The sequence below is a fragment of the Serinus canaria genome, chromosome 5 (genome assembly GCF_022539315.1).
Source record: "Serinus canaria isolate serCan28SL12 chromosome 5, serCan2020, whole genome shotgun sequence".
Lineage (NCBI taxonomy): Eukaryota > Metazoa > Chordata > Aves > Passeriformes > Fringillidae > Serinus > Serinus canaria.
This window is the reverse complement of record NC_066319.1, coordinates 8243827-8269757: the sequence shown is the minus strand read 5'-3', so window position 1 is coordinate 8269757 and position 25931 is coordinate 8243827. Positions and strand designations below refer to the sequence as shown.

The 25931-nt window shown below is 44.1% G+C and overlaps 1 protein-coding gene across 1 annotated transcript in view; it reads left to right on the top strand.

Annotated features, from left to right (window-relative positions):
• Positions 1-25931, top strand: part of ABTB2 (ankyrin repeat and BTB domain containing 2) — a 111325-nt gene that overhangs the window by 50143 nt on the left and 35251 nt on the right. Inside the window, exons 2-3 of the mRNA XM_009097080.4 lie at positions 21891-22037; positions 24651-24861. Coding sequence (XP_009095328.1) covers positions 21891-22037; positions 24651-24861 — 358 coding nt within the window. The remainder of the gene's footprint in view (positions 1-21890; positions 22038-24650; positions 24862-25931) is intronic.

Sequence of the window (25931 nt, the reverse complement as noted above, 5' to 3'; positions counted from 1 at the left end):
TGTCTGAAAGAGCTTTCTGTTTGAGATGAACCCTGCTAAACAGCTGTGACAACCATGGGAGAAGAAATAAGTAAAAAAAGGTGGATGGAGATGGCCTGAGGAGAAGGGGGCTGCATGTACAGAGAATTATGGAATTAGGGTTTTTCAGTTCAGCAGAATCGACTGCTCCCAACAGAAATTGGTGCTGCCTGTTCCCTGAGAGCCCTGGCAGATGAGTATCCCTCACCCCGGGCAGTGTTTGTCCTGACAAAGTGTGGTCAGTGCAGTCGATCCAACTCCAGTTTGTCCTACAACCTCTCCTAGGGAAAGGCAGGGCTGCTGTGAAGAGCATGGTTTGGGATTTGTTTGCTTTTGGAGCCTTCTGGACCTGCCTTTTCCTGTAGGTCTCTCATGACTGTTGAATGTAAAATAAGAGAGCCTGGAGCCCCAGGGGGCTGTGATCACAGTGGCCTTATAGTGGGGCTAACAGAGCTGGAGTGTGTACCTGGTTTTGCTTGGAAGAAGAAGTGGAGCGTGTTTTTAAGGAGCATATTTCCTTCCTACCTTCCCTCAGTGCACACAGATGTTATTCCACAGAAACTGCAACTACACAGCCTTATAGAAATCAGAGGTTCTGCTGTTTCCTTCTCAGTCTCATACATCTGTACAGCCTTGTAACTCAGAAGGGCTCTGTAACTCAGAAGTTCTTATCGTTTCCACCATTAGATTTATTTTCTGGGCCTTACTGGAAACATTACCAGAGAAAACTCGGAGCTAGCGATCCATCTCCGTTGTGTTTTACTGTCTGGTTTTTATTATGCCTGTGGTTTTCACTAGATTTGCTTCAGCTGTGATTTATTTTGGTCTCCTGCTCTGGCATTTGCTGGGTAAGCTTGTGTATTCTTTGCATTTTGTTGTGTTACTATATTTCTCTTCTCTGAATTGTTATTTTTAGGTGACTTTCAGTCCTTAGTCTTTCTCCTGAGTACTGGTTTTCCAGATCCCAGTCAGAGATGGATTCCAGGTCGGCTCAGCAGCTCCTGCTTGACTCAGGAGTTCTTGCTGCCTTTTTTATCTTGCTGAAAAATAGTCAGAAATCTATTTTAATAATGAGTAGATAATTATAGTCAGGGTGTTCAGCAGTTTAATGTAGTAAATAACAGCTCGGTGGTGCTCCAAAGCATCTGAGTAAATATTTTTTATTTAATTCATTATTACCAGGTTCTAAGGCAAGTCTTCAACAGAGAGAGATGATGAGGTGAAGTAGGAGCCAGAGTTTTCTCTGTAGATTTGAGCTTCTTGTGTTTGGGGAGACAGATAAAGTGTGACCATTCCAGAGCCCAGGTTCTCCCACTTTTTTTTTTGCTGTTCAGACTCTTTTTTTGGGGGCTTTTCCAGCTCTCAGTCCATGAGCTCAGGGCTGCTGCCTACACAACCTGTAGCCCAACACTGTGTGCATTGTTTGGGCCGGAACTTCTCTGATTACCATATGATTCACAGCCCTGCTGTGCCACCAACTTATGTCATATGTGTCCTGCTCCCACACCCACCGTGCTCACAGAAATCCTCTGCTCTGCTCGTATTTATTTTGTTTCTTTTGTAATAAAAAACGGCGGCTAGAAACCTCAGCTGTGGAAATCAAGTGTGGTCAGCTCTGACAAGGTTTTTTTGGCTTTCCTTTTGCTTTTCCTCCATGTGTGTTTACACACAGAGCACAGCCTTGTCTTTCCTCCCCAAGCCAGGATCCAATTACACCCTATGCCTGTGCTGTTCCTGCTTTTGCTCAGCTACTAACCCAAATCTAGCTCTTAATACAAGCCTCCTGCAGGTTCTACACCTTCCTGAGCCTTTTCTACACAGGGCCAGCTTCAGAAGCCACCAGGCTGGTGCTGATGTGACATTAGTGACTTAAGCCTGGCTGCTCTCGTCTCCAAGCCTAGCAGCTTTACCCTCAGTCATCCCCATGCAGCAGGGTAGGGTGGTTTCTCACAGGAATTAAACGTGAAGAGCTGCCATGGTCTCTTACCTTGGGGACTGAGCTGGTGTGTGTCCCTGTGGGGATGGGACCCTGCTCCTGCTCTTCAGTCACCCACCTGGCATCCATCAGGGCGAGTTTCCAGTGCAGCCATGGCCCTGAGGGTGGCATTGCACTGGGTGCTCTTCTGGAGATGCTCTGGACATGGACAGTGGTCCTTACCCAAGGGAACAGGAACTTCTGAGGCTGATTGCTGATTATACTGTGCTGTATCCCACTGGATACCTGTGAGGGGATCCAGGCATCTGTTAGGAGTCTCCAGGACAGAGCTAAAGCCCAGATATTCTGGTGGCCCAGTGTGGATTCCCATTGGAATTTTATTGTTTTCAGTGAAACCCTGCATAGTCATTTAAACCACTTCATTGTTGGCAGGGCTCTGTCCTGAGCCTAAATACAGAGAAGCAGAGAAATGTCACTTGTAAACCACAACTGAGAGAGAACTGAGTGTGAATAAGCCTTTTTCATCCCTTTCCTTGAGGCTTCAGTTTGTGATCTAATGAGCCAAAGATACCAAGTGCTTTCTTGGTGTGAGGATTTTTTTCCCCCCAGTTCTTGCTTATCCATAATACCTTATTTTAGCCCTTTAATTTGGTGTTGCAGACTTACAGTTTGACTTTTGTTGCCTTAAACTGGAAGGGAACCACTGTCTTAATACAGTTTATTTTTCAGAATGTAGAGAGATTGCCAGAAAACCTTTTTCACTTCTGGTTTCTGCCATAGTGGTTCTGAACCATGCAGACCTGCATACTTTAGTTGGTGAAATACTGTGGGAGAAGATGATTTGTATTTCCTTGGCCAGCACAAAGCAGAAAATACTCCAGTGAAAGCGACACTGTAGAAATTCTAGCAAGAGCTGCCTCCTTGCAACTTCCTCAGCCCTTACTTCCAGTAGTATGAGCTACAGGTGGTACCTGGGTCTTCTGTTGTTTTCTTTTTGGCTTTTGAGGTTTTTTGTTTGTTTGATAATTCATCTAGACTTTATATGTGGCAGGATAAGCTGCTTGCAATAATAGGCTGTAAAACATAACAGTAGTAATAATAATAATAATATTAAAAGTTATTTCAGTCTAGTTTGTGATGTGATTTATGGGTCCTCCAAAATCACTCTGCTTCCAGAGTGCAGGATCAGATGATGTTAAATAATAAAATGAACAAGGAATGTTTATTGGAAAAAAATAAAAAAAGACAGTGGAGCAGCAATTGCATTCTAGTTGGTGAGGAGAATGTATGAATACAGCAAAGAGATTAAAGAGGCACGAGGGTGAGCCAAGATGTTACACTTTTTAAGAGATCAGGAAGGGGAAATTCATCCCTTTCACAGCCTGGCTGTGAGCCTGCCAGCCCTTGGTCATGACCTTGGGAAAGGCAGCAGAGAAGCTGAGCTGACCATTTACTTGCCTTTTATTTTTGGAAGGGATCGGTCTGGAATTAAAGTAAAAATCAGTCTCTTATGTGATGAAATAAGCCATTAATTTTTTTTTTTTTCTTTCTCTTTTTTTTTTTTTTTTTTTTGGCTCTGCCTGTCACAAACTTGTCTGCAGTTCAGCCCCAAGGGATGGAGCAGCAGGTCCTCACAGGGGCAATGTTATTAATGTCAGATGGAGTTGGAGTTGCTCAGAAATAGTCAGGGAATGTGGAAAACTGCAAGGAAAGAAATAACTTTGTTTTAAAGATGGCAATTGAAGTCAGGAGTAAAAGCTGAGGGTGATAAGTGCAATTTCAGCATGGATTGGTTCCATGCAAGAGGGAGATGCTGGAGCACGTGGATTGGGAGTAGCTGCTGATAGATCTAGCCAGGCTGGGCTGCAGGGAAAGGCCTTTTCCTCCTCTGGGAAGTTCCATGGATCACATGCTGCAGATGGAAGCCCTGTGGATTCATTACTCATTGCAGAATTATGGCAAACTGTCCTCTCTGCAGCCTCTGTGTCAAACTGAAACAGAGCTTTGCTCAGAGAGAAGCTGCAGAAATGAGCCTTGTCTATCAAAAATTAAAATTGAATATTTAATAAAAATTCCTGTGTTATTCCTCAGTTCCCAGGCATGTAAAAGAAGGCACAGAGTAAAATGTCCTAATTGGGGGATATAATCCCCAAAAAACAGCATCCTTCTGTGCTTTACCTTGTGACAGAGCAAGCCTCGTGCTCATCTCTTGCTCCAAGGCTCCAAGTTTTAAACAAAGTGAAGCTTTGTGTGAAGCTCAAAGTGAAGATGGCTGGTGAAGCTGGGTGTCTTTTAGTCTCACCACAAGGGATTGATCTTCTTTTTTAATTGATTTTTTCCCCCCTCTCCGGTCAGACAGTGCCAGTAAAGGGAATTTTCTGTGTGTGTGACTGGTGATCTTGAAGTCATTTGCCTGCTCCCACTGGCGTGCCCTGTCTTGCCTTTCATCTCCCTTCAGGCTTTTAAAGGCTGGGGAGAGAGCAGAGAGAGATTTAGCCTTATCTCATAATTTGTTGTAAAACAGCTTCTTTTCTGCGTAATTTGGTTTGGAAATGTAAAAAAATTGTATTTTTATCAGGACACAGATGCTGCCACAAATGCAGAGGCAATGAGCAGCCCCTTTGGTGGATCTGGACAGAAATTCTGGGTTCTTCCCCAGTTCTGCCTTGTCCCTGCACTGGTTGAGAATTAAGGATTTAATTGCAGATACCAGAAATCTGTAATTGCAGCAACACCTGCCTTGCCATAGACAAGAAAGTGCTTGCTTTTCAGGTTAATACTTGTCTTGAAGCAGCTGCTGACTTTGTTGTGACTGTGTGCACTGAGACTTGTCTTGCTCAGTGTTGGTTGAGGGTTTTTTTCCCCCAAGAATTCTTTGGAGGAAACCCAGAATTCTGAAGTTGCCTTGCTTTGAGGCTGATATATACAGCATTATGTTTTATATAAAGCAGCAGACTAACGCTCAGCTTTGCTCTCAGTGGATCAGGAATTTAGTGTTCAGTTAAGAGCTTTTCCCCTGTGCAGACTGAGAGCTTTTGTCTTGCCCTGCCACTTCCTTCCTCACATCTCGGAGCGTTTTCCAGCATCTCTGAGGCATGGTCTGTGCAGGGTTGGTAACTGTTAAACAGATGAGAAAGCTGAGGGAAATGCCTTAGCCACATGATTTAGTGGCAGACTGGAATAAGTTCAGTATTTCTGCTGCTGGGTCCCAAGAGCTGTGTACTAAACCTACTGTTGCCTTTCCAGCCTCCAAAGGCTTTTCCCAATCCAACCTCTGTTTCAGCACAGGCTTAGGGTTTTTAATGCTGCCTCAAAATAGCTGTTCTTCTCTTCTGAGAATAGAGAAGTTTTTCTTCAAAATACCTTCCCTCCCCCAGCTTTTTGGTTTTTTTTTTTAATTTTTAATCATTCCCTGCTGAAAACCTCCACATCAATCTGATCTCAGCTTGTCCTTCCAGCAGGAGAGAGGGGTTTGCACAGGCCCCATCCAGAGCTGGAAATGTCAGCGCCTCTCTGGGTTATTTAAGATACGTCTGCCCTGCAATAAATCTCATCTTGTCATTCTAATGGTACAATAACTTGGAAATGAAAGAAGTCAGCTGGGGGAATATGTTTGTGCACTGGAAAAACCATCCAGAACACTGTGCTGGAACAGGGCTTTGGATATTGTTGTGGAAAAAGCTGGGAAGCCGTTAGCCCGGTGCACAGGAGCAGTGAAGCAAAACAGGGGTGCTTGTTTAACAAAGGGAGAAAATAGAGTGGCAGAGTGAATGCGTCCATTCCTTCTGGACTCTTCCATTGTTTTTAGGTAGAGCTGCATGTCTTGTTGGCACTATCCCTCAGGAGAAAGGGCACATAAAACAAACAAGCCAGAGGGTAACCAAAACAATACAGATGTAGGCTAGCATTGAAATCATTTATTTTTCTGTTGTACCTCACAGCTGAAGACACTGAATAAACCATATCCATATGGAAGTGCCTTGAACTTTTAGGCTGTCAGGCAGGTTCCATGGAGGATATTTCCGAAATCTGCTTGGGGGAGATGGATTTCACCTGGACATGGCACCAGGTGCCATGTGGTCACCAAAGATGTGCAACAGGAAAAAAATTATTGATAACCCCTTCTGTTCTCCCACCCTTTTCCCTGACTTCCAGGGCACTGGGTTTCCAAGGGCTTTGATGGCGGTGCCTCTGTTTCTCCTGCTGAAAAACAATGACAGTGATACGGATCTTTGCTTTGTACCAGGTATTGTTTGAAACATCAAACTGCTTTAAAAGGAGGAAGGGCCAAGGCAATTCAAATCCATAAATCAGTGTTTCTGCAAAGAGTGGTTTGGGTCTATTCATTGCATCCCAGCAGAAAAGAGGAATTGTCAGTTTGTTTTTTCAGTCTCTTACATGAAAATAAATTCAGAGACCTTTTCCTTCCTATCTAAGAAGTGCAGAGATGGAGATAGTTGCTGAAGGCTCCAGTTAGACCCAAACCTCAGCTTTTTAACCATGTTTGAAACGAGAGTGGTGATGATGATGTCTTCAGTGAAGCCTAAATCTTAACCTAATTTTGACAAAGTACTGTGTTTTTGTAGTGGGCGCAAATGCTCTTGTACAGCTTTTTGTGATAGTTTGAAATCCACGCCTCAGATTTCAGGCAGGTGTGGATAAAAACAAACAAAAAACCTAAACTAACAAATAACCACCAACCCCCTGTGATTTTCCTCCTCAGTGGTGAGGAGAAGAGAAATGCTGATGTATCTAAAGTGCATTTCCTTTTTCATGACAAAATACAGAAAGCGAAATTGGGAATGAAACCTGATGCAACAAATGCTCTTTTATTAGTGGAGAAGACATTTGGCAGCAGAAGCACAAATGACAACATAACCTCTTTGAAACAGATGACCTCCCTTTGCCCTGTAAAATTTCCTGCGTTCTGCTTTTCATTAGCTATTTGCTTATGTGGTTTATGTATTTTATAGATTAAAAAAAATCACATAAAATATGAACTATGGTATGATTTAGACCTAACATGGGCCTTATGGATGATGTGACCAAGCTTGTAAGAACTGAGCTCTCTGTGGTTGGATGCAATGTGGTTCTTACTGGAGTCAATGCTTAAGTGGCATTTTTCCATCTGGGGATGCCTATGGTATTCATGGAGGTTTTGGGTCAGGATATACTGATAACTTGGAGGGAGCCTCTTCATCCTGGGATGATGTACTGAAAACTTTAGCTCAGGCACTAAGTGTTTTTGGTTCAGGGTTGTATCCTGGAACTTCCCCCAGCCAAAAGGATTAAAGATGATTATATTTTTACCCCAGAGTGTGGTGAGAGATTAATAGGAGATTACTGGAGCTGTTAAAGAGGATTCACCATTGTAAGAACTGAATGTTCAGAAGCAGAACCTCATTTCAGACCTTCTTCCCTCAGAATGCTCCAGTGTGATGGGAGAGAAAGAGAAGGGAGAGAAAGCCACTTTCCAGGAAGCACCGCTGATGAACCACCTTATTTAATGTATAAGAAAGTTCTTTTAGATGCTTCAAGATAAAAGGCATCTATAATGCTGCTTCAGAATTAATGATGTCATGCCAGTTCCATCAGAGAGTTTATGAGTCTTGGCTTCTTAGACACTCATAAAATAGGTAATTTATCAGTGGTGCTAAATGAGAGAAATCACCCTGCAGCTGCAGTGGGGAACACTCAGGCTTTGATTGCAGTGGGAGAGGAAGGGAAAGTTGTTGGATGAGCTGTCATGTTCTAACTGCTCAGTGCTGTGTTTTATTTTGGAGGGAAATTGTCTAAATATTGCAGAGGTGTTCTCTAATTATGATCTTTGAATTACTTAAATGTCATCTTACCTCTTTGCCTGTGCTGTGCTTTCCTTTTTTGAACTTGGCACCACAGAATTCCTTGGCTTGCTGGCACTATACTTAATTCTAACTCACCATCAGCACTAGGGGCTCTGTGGCTTTTGGGCTGGAGTTACCTTGTAGTCATTCCTATTTCAGCATGAACCAAGAAGGCTCATGTGGAGTACAGCGAGTTCTAGAGGCCTTACTAAGAGATGCTCACTGCCCCAAGAATCTTTAAATGATGTAAAAACAAACATCATTTTCCCACCCAACCAACCTCAGGAAAAAAGAGAAGAAATCCTTTGTTTCTGGTCACAGGGAGTGAGTTTAGAAAGCAGCCTTGCCCATCAGAGCTGAGGAGAGAACCCAGACCTCCTGCAAAACCATTTCTCCCTGCCTGTGGTACCAGCAACTTGCTAATTTGAGAGCAATATTGTTCCAGTTCTCAGGCTATCTGGGCTGATGTAATATTCTTGGCTACAGTCAGGTGGGTCATAATAAATTTTCTGGAACCACTTCCAGTTCTCTGTTTCTTTTCTTATAAACAACTTCTTGCACTTGGCAAATTCCGTTTGCTTCAGAATGCCAAAACTGTGGATAAGTTTTCTATTGACTTCTAAAAGTAAGTCTTTTACTATTTTCTCTGAAAGCAGAAGAGATTATATTTAAGAGGTTTTATTTAATTTATGATTCTTTTCAGCATTTCAGCAGTTTCTGTTATTTCTACAAGATGTAGTGGCACTGGCAGGGTGTGATTTTGTGCCGGTTTTAGCTGAACTAAATTGGGGCTGCTGCAGTCTCACCCATCACTTTTTGCCCCCAAACATTTCTCCACTGCCCTTTTATGCCTGCACTTGCATTTATGTCTTTATACAGTGCTTACACTGAGGCAAGGAATTGATGCAGCCAAAGCTGATCCTGCTGAGGGAGAATATTGACAAAAGCAGAGGCCAGGAACACAAAGCTTGAGACAAAGAAGAGCAGGGCTGCTCTCATTTAGAATGTAATTCACTGGAAATTTGAAACAATGTAGGTGGTAATGAGAGCATCTTCAGCTCATTTTTAATGCCCTGGGTGTCTGAGCTATTGCCTCTTATCAGTGTATTGTGGAGACACGAGGGTGGAATCCAGCCTGGAGCACATAATATCAATGGTCTTTCATCAGAGAGGGTGAGAGGTGACTCAGTCTCCAGCAGGATAAAAAAGTGCCACTCACCTGTGGGATTTGAGCTTCCCAGGCTGTCTGCACACAGATCCAGAGCGAGCTGGGAGAGCAGCCCAGGCACAGAACCCTTGTTTTCACAGAGCCAAGTGTCCAGGCTCATGTCACAGACACAGGACAAACATAACTCTTTTCTTGGTTTGGACAAGTCGTACATGACTTTTGCATCTGGAAAATGCCAGTGGTGGAGGCTGCAATAGCTGCAGGGCTTGGATGTGTTTCCTGCTCTCAAACCCTGTAGCTTTGCCACCAGCCAGTGATGCAGTGCACTTTAACCACTCTTTAATAAATACAGTACAGCTCCAGCTACTGCACATGGCCAGAACTAAGAGGTTTGGCCTTGACTCCCACTGAAGTTTTCTCTGTGTACACTAATGTTTTTTCCCCTCACATCTGTTTTTGGCAAAATTGCAGCTGCCAGATTTGATCCAAACATGTGCTTTTTTTTTTTTTTTTTTTTTTTTTTGCTGCTGGCTTTGTATAGTTTTGTACTTTGGCAATATCACCAGATACCAGGGAGAAGGCTTGAGGTGACCTAATTGCAGCTTCCAGTACCTGGAGGGAGCTACAAGAAAGAAGGAGAGAGGGCTTGAAGTGACAGGACAAGGGGGAATGGATTCACACTGACAGAGGACTGGCTTAAATGAGATATTGGGAAGAAATTCATCTCTGTGAGGGTGCTGAGGCCCTGGCACAGCTTCCCAAAGAAGCTGTAGCTGCCTTGTCCCTGGAATTTTTCTAGGCCACGTTGGACAGGGCTTGGAACAACCTGGGACAGTGGAAGATGAACACAGCAGGGGGTTGGAATGAGGTGATTCCTTGAGATGATCCCTTCCAACACAGACCATTCTGTGAGATACTGAGAAAGCTTTTCCATCCAATCCTTGCCTAGGTACCATCTATGACCTGCTGGTTTACTGATAAGAATGGGATTACAGGCAGAAAGTCAGAATAGATGAAATCTTTTATACTCTAGAGATAGTTTTGGTGGGCACTGTAGTGACATTTTCCAAGGGGAGGCGGAGGAGATGGATTGCTCACACCTGAGTGAGAACAAAATGCAAACAGAGGAGCAGTGCAGCTGCAGATCAGGATTCCTCCTGGCTTTGCACAGCACAGATTTCCACATTAGTTCCTGTCAGCATGGAGACCCCTTGACATTATTGGGTCAAAGAAAGGTGCTAATCCATCACAGAAAATGGCTTAGCACTTGATTTATATTCATTTATCTTTGCTCTGCACAAATGCTTTGTTCCTTACCCTGCTTTGAATCAGGCCAGCCTAATATATTGGCATCTCAATCATCATTTGGCTCCCACTGAGATGAAGAAGCAATGGTTGAGCCTGCAGGGCCCTAACAGTAAATCAGTGATTTATTAGGAAGAACAGGGCAGGAAGGTGAAGATCATCTTGAAAATAGGTAGTGAGGAGACTGCTTCATTTTTCTGTTTGTCTGATTATTCTCCCCTGAAGAAGTATAAAACAGCAAAAAAACCCAAATCAAACCCAAGTAACTTCAGTTTTCAAAGAAGGGTGTTAAAAAATTGAGACATTTATTTTTTTATCTTATTATGGTGATCTTGAAATTGGCCTGGAAAGGGGCACTGGAAGCTGAATGACTTTGCCCACACAGCTACAGTGGGTATCAAGTTCCATCAGCACAGGGCCAAGGCATGTCCAGCTCTGCTCAATCACCCTTTGTTTGTTGTGCCACTTCATGAGGAGTGGGATGAGGGGAAGGGAGACAAATGATGCTGGGGGTTAAAGGATAGAGAGTGTCACACGTTCCCCAAGAATTTTGAGGAAAAATAAAATATTTCCAAGGTAATGGTGCAGAATTGGCTCTTATTTACTGGACTGTTTCTCATTCTTTCACTGATTTCTTCCATCAGGGAATGTTTAGGGTTTGGGTTTTTTTTTTTTTTTCCTGTTCCTTTTCTACCCTTCTTCCATGTATCTATTTCCAGCCTCTCTGAGTCTTCTGTGTGCTCCTTTCCCTTCTTTGTTGTTATTATTGTATTACTTTTGGGGGTAGAGATTGTTCTGAAGTACAGTTTGAACTCCAAAGAAGTTTCTGTGTCAGCTCCAACTGATGTTCCCTATCTCCTATTCCAGTCTGTTCCCACCCATAAGTGGAGCTGCAGGGCAGCCCAGTTTTAGTCTTTACCAGCTTGTCCTTTTGTAACAGAACAGTCTCTTATTTGAGCTGTCACTTCAATAATTTGGTGAAAAGAACCGAAAAAAGCATTCTTAGACAGTTTAGCCTCCCCAAATCTGCCTCTGCCATGGTTCTGCCTTTTGCTTTACTCCATGACAAATCTAAAAAGCCTTCTAAGACTTTTTTTCCCTTGGCAATAATCAAAGCTATTAATATTGTTGGGATATAGTGGTTGCAGACAAACAGCTGGATCCAAAAAGTGATTACTTCTGTGGGATGGGGTTATTTGTGTGGGATGGACCTTTGCTTTTCAAATCCTTCCATGCTGTGCATCTCTGCCACGCAGCAGGGGAGATGCTCCACATTGCCCTCAGAGAGAAAATCATAATTTAAAACAACAGAGAACCCACAAAATAGAAAATAGATGTTTTACTTTGTACCTTAATGACTACAGAAGTTTTATAGACAAAGGTGGTGCTGTGATTGTTCATTAAAATAAAGAAGTTTTTTTCCAGCTGTGTAGTTTTTGTCAGTTAAAGGATCTTGCTCTAAAAACTTCTTTCATTTTTATTTCACTTTTTCTGCTGTGAGGCAATTTTCCCAGTTTTTCCATCATTTTGCCTGAAATGATGAAAAATGTTTGGTTTTCTTTTTTCCCTTCATTTCACCTCTACAAATAACAATGTTCCAAGTGTCAGGAAAATAATTGCATGCTATGAAATGGGGTAGATGGAAGTCCTGTGCAGGAAAGCCCTGAGACAGCAGCAGGCTGTCAAAATCAATTGGGCTGAATGTTTGAATCCATTATGGATCTGCTGCACGGGTGTGATAGAGATATCAAAGTGTATTTTTAAAATAAAATACAAGATTGGGATTCTAATTGTCATCGCCTACTCAGATGCTGTGTTAAAAACCCAGAACGTGTGGTTGTGTTTCCAAATTCTTCAAAGAACTGTGGCCATCCTGAGAACTGCTGCTTTTTATGCTTATGCAAAAAATTTGCTGTTTTAAAGTAAAAATACTGGTTTTCTTCAGTTATAAAACAATGTTGGGGATCCATTAATCAGAGTGGTTTCCTGACCAAGTATTCAGATCTTAATGTAAATGTCTATAAATAATATAGTGGCAGCAACATTCTTTTGGAAACAAAATTCAAAGAGGTCCTCTTTGAGCAGCGAGTACTTGCTCAGGGCAGTTATATTTAGGGCTCTAATGGAAGTGTACAAGTTATGCTTTTTATACAAACTATAAATGGCTACAACCAAGAGACTTAGACTTTGAAATGCACTTGGCACTTGTGCAATAGTGAGACAGGCCAGAGCCTTGTAGTACAGTTGGGTTTGGGTTTTTTTTTTTTTTTCTTTTGCCTGCCAGCTTTACAAATATTGCCAAATTCTTGCAGTGTTGCCACCCCTGAAGGGCACTTTCAAAAATAGATGTTGGATCTGCTCTCCTTTGGGACTGGTGTGGAGCCTTGAAAATGTTGGACCCTGAGTGCAAGTGTGATGACAATGAAGAGGTGATGGGGGACAAGATAGAGGAATTCAGATGCAGAAGCAGGGAGTAAAATAGGTGCTGAAACCAGAGCAGGACGTCATGGAAGGAAGCCAGGCATGAATTTGGATGGTATGAGATGGTCCTTGAGTGCTCAAGCCTTGCAGATCTTTCAGATGGAGGGCAAAGCTGAGCAGTTGGTGAGTAAGTGGAATTCCTCAGCTTCACTTCTGAGTGTCTAAACAATTGGTCATTGTTGACAAGATCTCCAGGATGCTTTGATGTGAGGAAGCAGAAAGTTGCAAAATACTGTCATTAGTAAGAGACTAATCAGCTGTATTGAGGGGGAAAACTGCCAAATACTTCCAAGTGTTTGTTTGAGGAAATGAAAATTAGGAGAATCATAGCTTCTGTCCTGGGCTAGAATTGCTGCTGGTCTTTAGTGCTATCAGAATACTCTTGGAGAGCAAACCCTGCCTAATGGTGCTTGTCAAACACAAACATTGTTATCAGGATGGTGAAGCTTTTTGTGTTTGTTTTGTCCCAAAAGCTTGCACTAATATGGGGCTGCGGGCAGAGCTGGGGTAAAAAATGACAAAGCTTGTGATTCATGAATTACTCATGCACGTAAACGCCGCTGTGAGCAATTTACTGTGCTGAAATAATACTGAAAATTAAACTGGAGGTATCAAATCTACAATGGTGCTGGCTCTTTTCTCCTGAACTGCTCACCATGTACCCGCCCCAAGTTTTGTGCTGTCTGGCCGGTGACTCCGAAGCTGAATCATTTTTGTCTGCAGGCAGGGTAGGAATGTGCTCATCCTGGGGAGCCTCCAAGCCTTGCCCTCCTGAGGTCAGGCTTCACGGGCTCAGCACTGCACTGTGTTTCTCTTAGATAAAATTTCAATTTCATATTGAGTGACAGATGCATATTTCTCCCTGACAAAACCCAAGTTGCTGCTGCTGACAGCTAAAGGAGACAGGCCCTGAGTTGCCTAAAAAATTCCTTTAGGAGCAGTGAGTTGGTTACTTCTGGGTTCCTATTACCTCGTGGCTTTTTAAAAATAAACTGAGAGTAATCAGCTCTTATGACATTCTGATATTTTAGGTCATTAACTGATGTAATTGTAGTATTGATGTTTATTATTAAGTGACCATGGTTTCTGAAATCTGATTTTAATGGCTTGCAACAGCCAGGAGAGGCTAAGGAGGGTAGATTTTATCAGGCCAAGGACTCACCTGTATAAATAAGCAGCCATGCAGGGGTAATTTCTTCCAAAAAATTGCTTTGGAATACATTAGAAGGGATTGCACTGGATTATTCTGGAGGTACTTCCCTGGTCAGATTCTCCATCTTGACATTCCCTAAGAAAAGGAACTGGGAGTGGCTGAGGATATAAATTTACTATCCTCTTTGTTTGGCAAGCATACAGATCATGGGATGTATAAATAGAAGAATTGAAGGCAAGTAAAGAGAGGTCATTATGGGATGTACAAAGAGCTTACTCAGAGCACATCTGGGGAACTGGGAATGATTCAAAGGCCAGATTACAGGAAGGACAGTGAACAATAAGGAATGGATTAGAAGAGGGTATTGTGGAGGGTATGAGGGCTCGAGCTGGTGCCTGCAGTTGCTGCAGTCCCAGTGCTTACACCAAATGAAACTGGTTTTACTGTAAAAACACCTCAATTGGAGACTTCTAAAGAATTCCAGGGGAATGGAGACAGACAGAACCCTCTTCTTCCTAAGCTTTCTGATCCCCAGAGCAGTGCCACTAGAGGACTCTTACCACTGCTTACCTGTCATACCTCTCTCCCTGTTTCAGAAACAAAGTTGTTTTTTTTTAGCTTGCATATATATATATATATTTTTTTCCCTCTATAATTTCTTATGGTACTTCTGCTCTGTTAGTCAGAACAGCTGTCCAGTATTGTACCCACATTCACATCTCTACAGGCCTAAAATAATTTTGCTTTCCTTAACTCTCTCAGAGTTGGGTTAAGCTTCTCTTCTGATGTCATAAGCTCCAGTGAGGTGCAAATAAATATTGTCACAATATCTGTCCTTTCATCTCGGAAGTAGCTGCATCTTGGGGAGCTTTATTGAAGGTTAAAAGGGCTTTGTAAATGAAAAAAGGGCTGTTGGTAAGGGGCAAAAAATGTGCTATTGATACATATGGGAAATGGGGACACTGCTAAATGTTGAGCAGCATGAAGGAGTTAGTTGGGGATGAGAAATGAAGCAAGAACACTGCTGCTGTCACACCACCCTTACCAGGAATGAAGCAATATCCTCATTTTCCAGATAAGCAGACTGAGACGATGAGATTAATCAAACTGGTTGGGGTTTACACAAGTAGGGAATTTTAAGTCTTCAGCCTCCTGGACCACAGTAATTTCTTGGCACAACATTCTGGTTTTCTATTTCTTTCACAGTGTTCATAATCTATTTATACCACTCCTCGTAAAACTTTGTTTTTTCATTGATATTTCTAACCCTGTAACCCTATATGGGGTTTTCTCTTTAGTGTGCTGTATTGGATCCTGAAAATAAGAGTCCTGTAAGCATGGATTTATTGATAATTGGTGGAATTTTTAACACTGATATCACAGTGTAGCACAGGTCTTTGCCTGCCCTTGGGCCCTGCATAGAAGAGCCAATGCCTGGAAAATCACATGTACAAAACTCCAAAAGGATCAGCCAAGTTTTAGGGATGTACTTGTGACTGAGTGCACATGCTTCTCTTCAGAAGTAGTTGTAGGAAGTAATAATAGTAGGAAGCATTTACAGTTTATATTTACAGATTATATCCCCAAAGGCCTTTTATTAGGACATATAAAACAGGAAGCATAATTCTACAAACCTAGACTTAAAACCACATAGTAATTCAATTTATTTCCAATCTCTGCATCCGGGTTGTGGGAGCAATGGCTCTGTTCTGACCAGTTTCATACAGGGAATTTGAACTGGGAATTTTGAACAGGGAGCAATGGCTCTGTGCTGCCCAGTTTCATACAGGGAATTTGAACTGGGAGGTTTGGGCTTTGCCAAGTGCTGGTTCTGGTGCAGGAGTTGTGTGGTTGCTTCTCTTCCTTTTGCCCGCGTTTCTCCGTCTCGGAAATGGGAATGAGGACAGTCATTGTGCTCTGGTTTTTGGCAGTTAGGACAATGCAAGCTCAGGGTATGTTCCCTTGTGCTTATGTTCAATTAAGTGTTTGGGGCCAGGCCAGGTTAGTGGTTGTCCAAAAGACCACAGGGATATGGAAGTGGGATTAGTGACTCAGTAAATTCTGACTCGGTATTAAACCAAGGCCTTTCTCCTACTTTTATAGTCATTTGCAAGCCCGTATATCACAGCCGGATTCAAATGGAATACAGATCCTTCCTACCTTTGTCCAATTCCACCATTTTCATAGCAAAAGGGAAGCAAAATATGTGGGATGAAGACAGGCACAGGGAGTTTCCTAGGACTAGGGAGGCATTTTTAGTGATGGTCCACAGGCTCCTGCCCTTTCCCTGGCCGTGTGCTCTGTGGCTTTCCCTGCTTTTTAGACTTCCAGTTGCTGCAGTGACCTGCACCCCAGGAGAAAGGAGTGGTGAATTTTGAGAGTGCTTTATAAGTCTCTCCTGGGTTATTTTGGTACTTTAAGCAATGCCTGTTGACACTGAGCTATTGAAAGACTGTGAGTATGAAGGCAACTCATTCCCTGATAACATCCCTGAAGTGCAGGAAAACTGTATTTTATTAATTTGGAAAGAATGTTGTCTCTTTGAGCAGTAGGACCAAGACTGAGGGCTGTGTGACTCTGAGGTGTCCAAAAGTGTCCCCTTAGGACATCAGCTCTTTGATGGAGAGATCCAGCATAGCGCTTGCTGCAAATTTTAAAATTTCCTCCACTTGCAGCTTCTCCCTCCTCTGCTTTTCCTCCTGTTTCCAATTACAGAATTACTGTTTAATGTGGATGCAGATATAGGAAACTGTCTTTGATTTTTCTTACTGCTGACAAACTGGGAGAGATGCCTGCCTGCTTTCTAGCAGAAGCCACACTCTTTTCCTATATATGAGCAATTAGGTGCATTGTTCCCTGTTCACAAACCTCTCTCACCATCTATAGCATGGCTGTAGTTGATTATAGAGCCTGATGTGTTTAATTTTTGAGGGAGCTCCATCAGGAACACTTTGGTTGTTGTTTTGTGGAGGGATTTGTTTATGTTCTGTCAAAATTATCCCATCTCATTTCATAAAATAAGAAGAGGTTGAGCTTTCCTAGCCGCGGTAGGTCAGCAAGGAGAAAACAGAACTCCAGGAACTGGCATTAATTCCTGCTGGTGCTCCACGCTGGGAACTGATTGGCAAGAGGGAACTGCGGAGCATTGTGTGGTGTGGGAGAACGGGGAAGTGAGAACAAGGAGAGCCTTGAATGCTCCTGGCCATGAGGAATGGCAGGACTTTGTGCAAGGTGACAGCCATCCCGATGTCATGGCCACGTTCCAACGTGGGAACTGCACTTGCACTTGGCTGAGCTTTCCCCTGGCTCCCTTGGAATTGGTGGGATTTGGCAACTCCAGCGCAGTCAGGTCGTCACCGTCCGCCTTCAAAACTTGGGCCTTCCAGAATTTCAGTTCACAGGGATCAGCCATCATTCCCACCCCCTGGAATGTTTCTTGCAGAATTTATCCCAAGCCAAACATTGCAAAAGCATGCTGCTGTAGAGATTCTTGCTTGGTTTCCTAATGCATTTTTCAAGCATACTCACAGCGCTCCTGGTTTCACACATGGGGCTTTTAGCAGCAATTTATAGTGTATAGAGATGATTTTGAATTTTCCAAGGGCTTTCTGGTTGGTTTGGCCAAATAGGTGCTTTTTCCAACTGTTCTGATTTGTTTTATGGAAGTGTTTAGGTATAAATGGCACACTGTACTGTCCCATGCATTTTGCTAGGTTTATTTTTTAAAAAAACAGTTTTTCCGTGTCAGTAGTTTATGGTGTATATCCCTATCCTAATTATATTCCTGATTCTTTGCCTAATCTGTCATGAGCAGGGCCAGTGCATTTCTGAAATAAGGAAATCAGTACCCTGGGCAATTTCCATGAGGAATCCCAGACAGCAGAATTCGAGCGCTTTCCAGCCAAGACTCCTTGGCCCTTTGCCACTTGTGAGTGGCCCCATCTTAACCTCTAGACATCATAGAAGTGTTTGAAAGCCATCAAATGGCTGATGAGTTAATCTCTAGGAAGCTGTCTGCCAACATCAAGGGTCCAGACTGGAGAAAGCCCAGAGAAAACCATTACAACAAGGTAAAAATGATGGCAAGTCCCTTTGCACGACTGTGGTGTTTAAATAGTGTGAGGTGTGAAGGGGCTGTGGATAGTTGGAAAGTCAAACATTTCAATCTCAGAGCAAAATTCAGGGAAAGTTCTGCATTTGTCTGTATCTTGAGATCAAAAGAACAGAATTTCATGCCAGCCTCTGAATTGTGAGGGCATTCAGAGACGGACCTGGGGTTCCTTACAGGAGTTGTCCTGCTTGAGGAACTGGATTGACTACCCAATCAAGCTTGGGGAATCATAGAATCAGGCAGTGGTTTGGCTTGGAAGGGGCTTCTAAATATAATTTAGTTCCAAACCCCCTGCCATGGGCAGGAGCACCATGCCCTAGACCAGGTTTCTCCAAATCCTGTCAAACCTGGCCTTGAGCACTCCCAGGGATGGGGCAGCCACAGCTTCTCTGGGAAACTGTGCCAGGGCCTTCCCACCCTTATAGTAAAAAATTCTGTCCCAACATTCCATCTAAACCCACCCTCCTTCAGTTTAAAGCCATTCCCCTTTATGCTGTCACTCCATGCTCTTCTCCAAAGCCCCTGTCCAGCTCTCTTGGAGCCCCTAGGGTTCTCCTTGGACTCTTTCCCTCTCCAGGTTGAACATTCCCAATTCTCCCAGCCTGTCTCCAGAGCAGAGGTGTTCCAGCACGTGCTGGAAACCACACAAGAGCTTTGCCCAGCCCTGCTCGGGGGAGCCATCACATTAGAGCCAAAGCTCTCCACAAAGCTGCTGCACCTCTTAAAGCAGAAAGATGTCCAGGAGTGTGAACAGACTTTTCCCTGGATCTTGCTCAGACTGGAAACATTTTCAGTTGCTATTAAAAAGCATCAGATTACGGACAACAATTTCAAACTCTTTAGGCAAGCAGAATAATTTGAGTTTAAGGAACTGCTTAACTGGACTTTACCCAGTCGTGACTGCCTTTTAAGAGCATTGGCAGCAAGTGCTCGTGAACAGGTTTCATATTTAACCGAGGCAGAATAAATATGGCTTTATTTCCAGCTGCTGTTTCAAAAGCTATGGAAAGATCAGGCAAAAAATTGTTAGCCAGCCATGCTTTAATTGAGAATCAGGCCATTCCAGAGGTGACTTGTGAGCTCTTGCTGCTCCTGAGGTTTGAGCTAAGCCACACTTGAATTCAGTCTCTCCTTAACTCCGCCAGGGCCTGGATCCCGTACTTAAAATCTTAATTAAAAATACTGCCCAAGTGGTTCATTCCTGCATGTGTAATTATGTGTTGTTTCACATTGTTTTGTGGGAAAAATACAGTTTGGAAAGTCAGGAAATAAAGGTGAGTATCAAACTTAGAGTGTTCTGACCTGGATTGATTGATTTCAGTTGCAGTTTTGCTTATCTTGCTAGTCATTATTAAAACCAGTGTTGCCACTAATATGAAAATGCAGGAATGTGAATTCCAGACAGAAACTGCCCATGGTTTATGCCATTGTAACACCTTTTGACTGAAAATTCCATGATTTGGGAAGCAGGAGAGCAAGAACCATAGTTTGGGATACAAATAATCAGCACAAGGCACTTGCCTGTTATCAAAAAAGGGGGTTTTTAATTGGTATTAAAGTCCTGTTCCTACTTAAAACATCACTGGGCAAAGCTTGACTGCAGATGTCCCTGTGCCTGAATTTCTGATCTGAGGAGCAGCAATGATGCTTTTCCAGCTCTACAGAGTTACTGGGAGTGGATCACAGAGGGAACCCAGATTAGGGTGCTGCCAAATAGAATAGTTGTGGGGTACATTTCTGTTTTGCTTCCCACTGTCCCAAACTCAGTGTTGGGAGATGTGTCCTCATTCCCAGGCCTGCTTGTACCTACGGAGACCTGCCAGACGTGGGGAACCTTGGAATCTCTGTGTCATTCATCCCCCTCTCCCAGGGAAAATCCCCAGTGGCATCACTGGGCTTTGGCACATGGCCAAAGTCTTGCTGAGTTCCGTATTCCTCTCTGGTGCCTAAAGGATGTTCCTCAGCTGTGCCAAAGCAGGTGACAGCATAAATCTTGTCCACAGCTATCTTGGATGAGTCATTTCTCCAAAGGTAAATAAATCCTCCCTGTTTTCAAGCATCACCTGACCAACTGTGAACTGGAAAACTGAGAAAATGGTGTTGCCTTTTGCGAGCCAAAGCGTTCTGCAAGTCTTTATTTTTAATTCCTTGTTAGAAAACAGAACTAACTGAAAGGGGCTGGCAGAGAAAATGTGCCCCACTCCTTTCCCTCTGCTGGGATCAGCAGTGGAGCTGCCAGTTTCTGTTTTCGCCTCTGTAGAATTATGTGCCTCTATTTGAAAGTTTTGACAAATCAGGCTGTTTTCATTCTCCCTCTGCCATAAATTCAATCCATATGTCTCTCAAACATCCTTTCATAGCTTTGGCATGGAAAAGGAAGTGGCTTAGGCTCTGTATAGTGTATTTAAAGCAAAGCTCTCCTAGTTTGCATGCATGGCTTCTGGTAGCTCTTAAAGCTTCAACTTCCTAATTATTCAGGTTAAGAGGGCATTGGCAGAGCATTCTCCATTAACCAACAGTGATGTACAGTGAAGAAGCACAACAGGATAAATCATTCCCTTATTCTCATCATGTCCAGGAAGTTTTTGATGCAGCCCTTGGCTTATCCACAAAGCAGGATGCAAAGAGGATGTGAAAAGGGTAGGAGAGATCAATCCAGCATAAAATCTCAAAAGAAAACATCAAGACAAAGAAACAAAGGGTCTTGCACAATGAGCTGCAGGGTTTTGTTGGGCAACAATACCCAGCACCTATGTGACAGGAGGTCACTGCCACAGGAGTAAAGGATCTCCACGTCCCAGCCTGAGCCAGGGTCGGGAGGTGAGGGTAGAAGGAAACGTGGGTCCGAGCTGAATTCTATTGCTGTAGATCAAAGTTAAAAAGCAGAAATACAGGATGCAGCAGGCTAAGAGCAGAGGCAGTTGTGGCTGTTCTAGTGCCCTTGTCTGGAATCAGGGAAAATACAGGCTAGGAGCTGCTGCTGGAATTGTGGGGTGGATCTGTAATTAAAAATGGGGCCATAGTGAGGGCACAGGAACAATGGCTGAGTGACTGCAGGTGCCTTTTTGGAGTCCACCTGCCCTGTGGATGCAGTGGCACCAGATCTACCCCAGGGTGCCGCTGGACAGGGCAGGTCACTCTCCCAGCCCAGCCTCTGTCACACACCCTGCTCCCTGCCTCGCATCCACTTCAGAGATCACATTCCCCTTTTCTCTGTGCTACACAGAGCAGTCAGTTCCTGTGCATTTGATGGAGAGGAGATGTGTGTGGTAAACACGTGTGTGCAGTGTAATTAGCTTCCTAATCTCTCTCTCTCACACAGGGGTCATTTACAGAGATGAAAATTCAGGCAGCCTCAGACCTGCTGGGCGTCGCTTGGTGCATCCAGAGGTGTGCACATGCAGAAACCACAGTCTGAGCACCTGAAACTGCATGGCAGGTTCAAAGGGCTGGCACAGCCCCTGGTTTTGTTTGCAGGGTTGCAGGGATGAGGTGGACTCCAGGCTATATTCCACATCTCTCCAGATCAGGCTCTTCTATCTGGCGATCTGCATACAGCTGTTCAGCAGCGAGCTGTGTGTGCGCGGCCCTGTTGTTGTATAAACAAGAGCAGAGACTTAACCAAAGCTTTTCATGTAGTTTTATCTCGCCTGCAATTTGTTTCCAGCTCTTAAAGGCTGTAGGAACATCCAGCCTTACTCCCTGGAGCCTGTTTCAGCCTTCCCAGCGGTGTTCACAGTGTTGTTTGATTTCCTTTGAACTGTTCAAAAATTCCCGGAGAAAGGTGCGAGCTCTGTCTCCCTCCTGGAGGGATTTGCTTTTCCACACAAAGTGTGGGCTGATTTGTAAGAGGTGTGCTGTGTGCTCTATCCCAGGTGTGCTGTCCCTCCCTGCCTACTTCAGCCCCTACCACGACGGCTCCGTGTGCAGCGATGGCCGGGCCGACGCCTACGCGCAGCTGGAGCTGCGGACCCTGGAGCAGTCCCTGCTGGCCACGTGCGTCGGGAGCATCTCGGAACTGAGTGAGTCTGGGATGGAATCCTGTAATCCACCATGGGGTTCTTCCAGCAGGGCACGAGAGCCCATCCCTCCTCCACTGCTGAGGGGCAGCAGGAGCGCTGCCGCTGTTGGCAGCGTGAGCAGCATTGGGTGAGATGTAATCGTCTGGTGGTGCTGTTTATGCAAATCAGCTGGTTTCATTAATCTGCTTAATGTCTAATTCACCTGGAGAGGTGTGAGATGTGCTTCTTTTGATTTTTTTTGTTGGTTTTTTTGGTTTTGTTTTTTTTCTTTGGCAGAGAAGTTACTGCCAGCTGAAGTTGGATGCTGTTTCTTAGATGCCTCTGGAGGCTCTCCTGTGCATTTGTGAAGCACAGCAAACCTCCCAACGATAGCAAAGAGGGTTCTTTTAGTTAGTGTTTCTGCAGTGGACATGTCTGGGATATTCAAGGAAAAGCTTTTTGGTTACATAAAAAACAAAAAGCGAAGGAAAAAGAAAATATGAGAGCACTCTGGTAACAAAAACTTGTTCAACCCCCCCTTTTTTTTTTTAAAGCTGACCAAATGAAATATTCCATTCCTAGAGTACTCACAAAGCCCCTTTAAAGTAAACAAAAATGATTTGTGTTTTCCTGGTCTACTTTCCCCCTTGCAACGTTTCTGCTGGCATCACTTTCTTAGCCTGCACCATCTGAATGCTAATGAATGCCAGGGCCAGTAAGGAGTTTGTGTGTTTCACCATTTATTTTGCAACCTGCCTTAGTTTGAGGTTTTCAAATTCCTTCAACACACCTCTATTTATCCTGGAACACAAGAGAACATTTGTAGCAAGGGCCTGGGATTGAATACAGCTTCCTCTCTCCCTCTTCCCCCATCCCTGCCTGGCCAACTTGGTCAGTGAATGGCTCTCCTGATACAGTTGCCTTTTTTTTTTTTTTTTTTTAAACGTTGCTGCCCATTGCCAGAAAAATAGAGTGAGTGTGCAAAGGAGAAGGAACGTTATTCTGAGCTGAAAATTTGAATTCCAGATGCATTTCTGCTATAAACTGTGCAGACTTCTGTGTTAACACCAGCGCTGGAGGGTCCGTGATGCTCTCGTAAAACGTGCGGATCCTGGAGCTCCTGAAGTGGAAAGGCAGAGTTGTTAGAAGGATTTTTTTATTATTCTGAAGTGGGTCCTTAAAGCTGAATGTGCTGTACAACAAAGCAGTGGCAGGGCTTTAGACTACAAGCTGAGATTTTTAATACCCCGTTGGTCTGAACCACTAAAAATGTCGTGTTTAGACATACAGTAACTTTGTGGGGCTTTCTCCTGGGTAACAGTAGAACCCCAGGGCTTCTGACTAACAAATTTAGTGTATTGCTTTTAGATATAAATGAACAAATAATAACTTCCCAAGAATTTCAGAGGGAGGTGTTGCTAATGCATATGTGACACCACTAAATTCAGGTTGCTTTCCCAGGAGCCAGCTTTGTGATGGGGTGACTATTTTGGTTCCATCCTTTCCCAGTATTGTAACTTTTGGACACAATAGAGCAATGTTTCCTGTGAGAGTTTGAGGGGACTGTGAAGCATAAAGCAGCAGAGATTCTCCCAAGGAAAAAACAGATCCTAGCTAAGTATAGTAATAATTTAGCTCACTCATTGGTAGTCACATTACTCAAAGATGAAGCTTTTAAAGCTTTTTGGAGTTTGTAATGTACCACAACACAAGAAGATTAAACAGGGTTGTGCCTAAAGCAAGCTTATTGCAAAAAGACCAGCTTTGGGGTCATTGCTCTGAGAACTTTTAAAAAATCTGCAGTCCTAAAATTCTGAATGCAGCTGTGTGATCCAGGTCACCTTAGTTGCGGCCTTCTCAGGTCCACCGTGCTCCAACACAGAGGCAGCTTGGCTTGAGTTCAAAAACCGGGAACAATGAGAAGCCCAGAGACCTCCTGGATTGAGCTTCTTATAATGCTGAGGGACAGATTTCTGGCACAGCCTGAGACAGCCAGCTTGATAAAGATTGGCTTTTTAATAAGAGATTCTGGTCCTGGCTGTTCTGGAGAAACCTGCAGCTGAAATGAGAATGGGAGCCGCAGACCCCTCAAATAAGGGGTTTCTGTCTTGAACATAATGTCACTAATTTGTCTCAAGTGCCTGGGCAGGAGGGTAGAACAGCATGACCCAATTGGAAGAAATGGGAGCAACCTCCTAAATAAAGGAGAGTGAAGTATTGGTGCTACTGACTTTGCCTTGTGAAACTGTCACCGCCAGGTTGGGCAGAGGACATTGTAGAAAAACATCAGTAGTTTTTGTAGGCTGGCAAAAAAAATTTTATATTTGTGGGTGGAAAGAGGAGAACACCAGCAGTAAACCAGCCAACTCACTGTAAAGAATGTGTGGTAACTGAGAGGTGTTGCACTTCATGTTTTCTAACTGATAACTTGGTATTTGAAAGAAAGTGTTGCCGAAGGAAAGTGGCAGCCTGAAGGACAGGACACCCTCTGCCTTTGTGGAGGAGGTTCTGTGCACACAGCAAACACTCCTCTGAACTGTGAGAGCTTTGATTTGTTCAAGAAGCATGATTAAAAGCACTGTGGGTGCCTAATAAAGAGATGATTTTGTGTTTTCTCCCTGTGTGTGCACGCAGGCGATTTGGTCTCACGAGCCATGCACCACATGCAGTGCCTGAACACCATCCGGCCCGGCATGAGCCCCGTACGGCAAACCCGGCAGCAGCAGCCCATCTCCTGGTCCCCTGATGCCCTCCACACCCTCTACTACTTCCTGCGCTGTCCCCAGATGGAGTCCATGGAGAATCCCAACCTGGACCCTCCAAGGATGACACTGAGCAATGAGCGGTAGGTCGGTCAGCTGCAAGCGGGCATGGAGCAGGCTGAAAGGGCTCCTTCTGTTGGATTTCCAGGGCAGGTTTGTGGGATGCTACCTAGGAGGCATCAGTTATTCCTGCAGCCAGGCCACATTAGCTTGTCAGCCCTGCCAAGTTTGTGAAGCCTTGGAATCAGAGCTGGAAAGTGAGCTGGTTTTTCATGCGGTCTTTCCGAGCGAGGCACAAGGCTGTGTGCTGCCAACAGGGCTTGTCTGGAGACCCTGCCAAAAGTACATGTGGTTGCCTAAAGCAGGAAAGGCCTTCCCAAAGAAAATGTTACCTCCTGAATGGTGCCAATTAACAATTGTCATCGTTCTGGGGAAAAGCCACGCCGTTTGCTGCGGGGAGGGTTCAGGGGATTTATGAACATCCTACTTGAGGGTGACTTCAGTTGGTGCTGTGTGTCTGGAGTAGAAATAAATTTCTACAGGAAGCCAGGAGCTAACCAGGGAAGGCAGTGGGTCTCCCTGCCTTCTGCCAGCTCCATGACCAACTCTCAAAGTAGGGCCATTATTAGAGCAGTCAGAAATTTTCCAGCGGGATGTTTTTGCTCTTGGAAGCCTCCCTGGTTTCCTTCCTGCCCAGCCCCTTGGCAGGCTGCCTGACAGGCTGGTGGCACAGGAGAGCTGAGGAGCCCTCAGAGCTCAGTTCCTGGACAGGTCAGGCAGCTCCTGCTCCTCAGTTGCATTCTGTAGGGAGGCCCAGGCCACTCCAGACTTGTTTCCCCACTTCCAAGTGCACATCCAAGTTTCTGTTCATTTCAGAAATCTTAAGTGGGAAGTTCTGTTTTCTGGGTACGCATTATTTATTCTGGCTTTTTGGATGTCTTTTTGGCCTGCTGGACATCAGGCTGAGGGAAGGCTCTATCCTGGCCCTTCCTAAAAGCAGCTTGTGGTTGGGAAGTTTCCTGGTGTACTGATGTGCTGAGACCATACTCATAAAACAAAAAAGCAAAAAATGCTTGTTGGACAGGTGAGAGGGAAAGGAGAACATCTCTGCAGTTTTATAAATAACACGGTTTCTTCTCCCCACCTTGGGCTT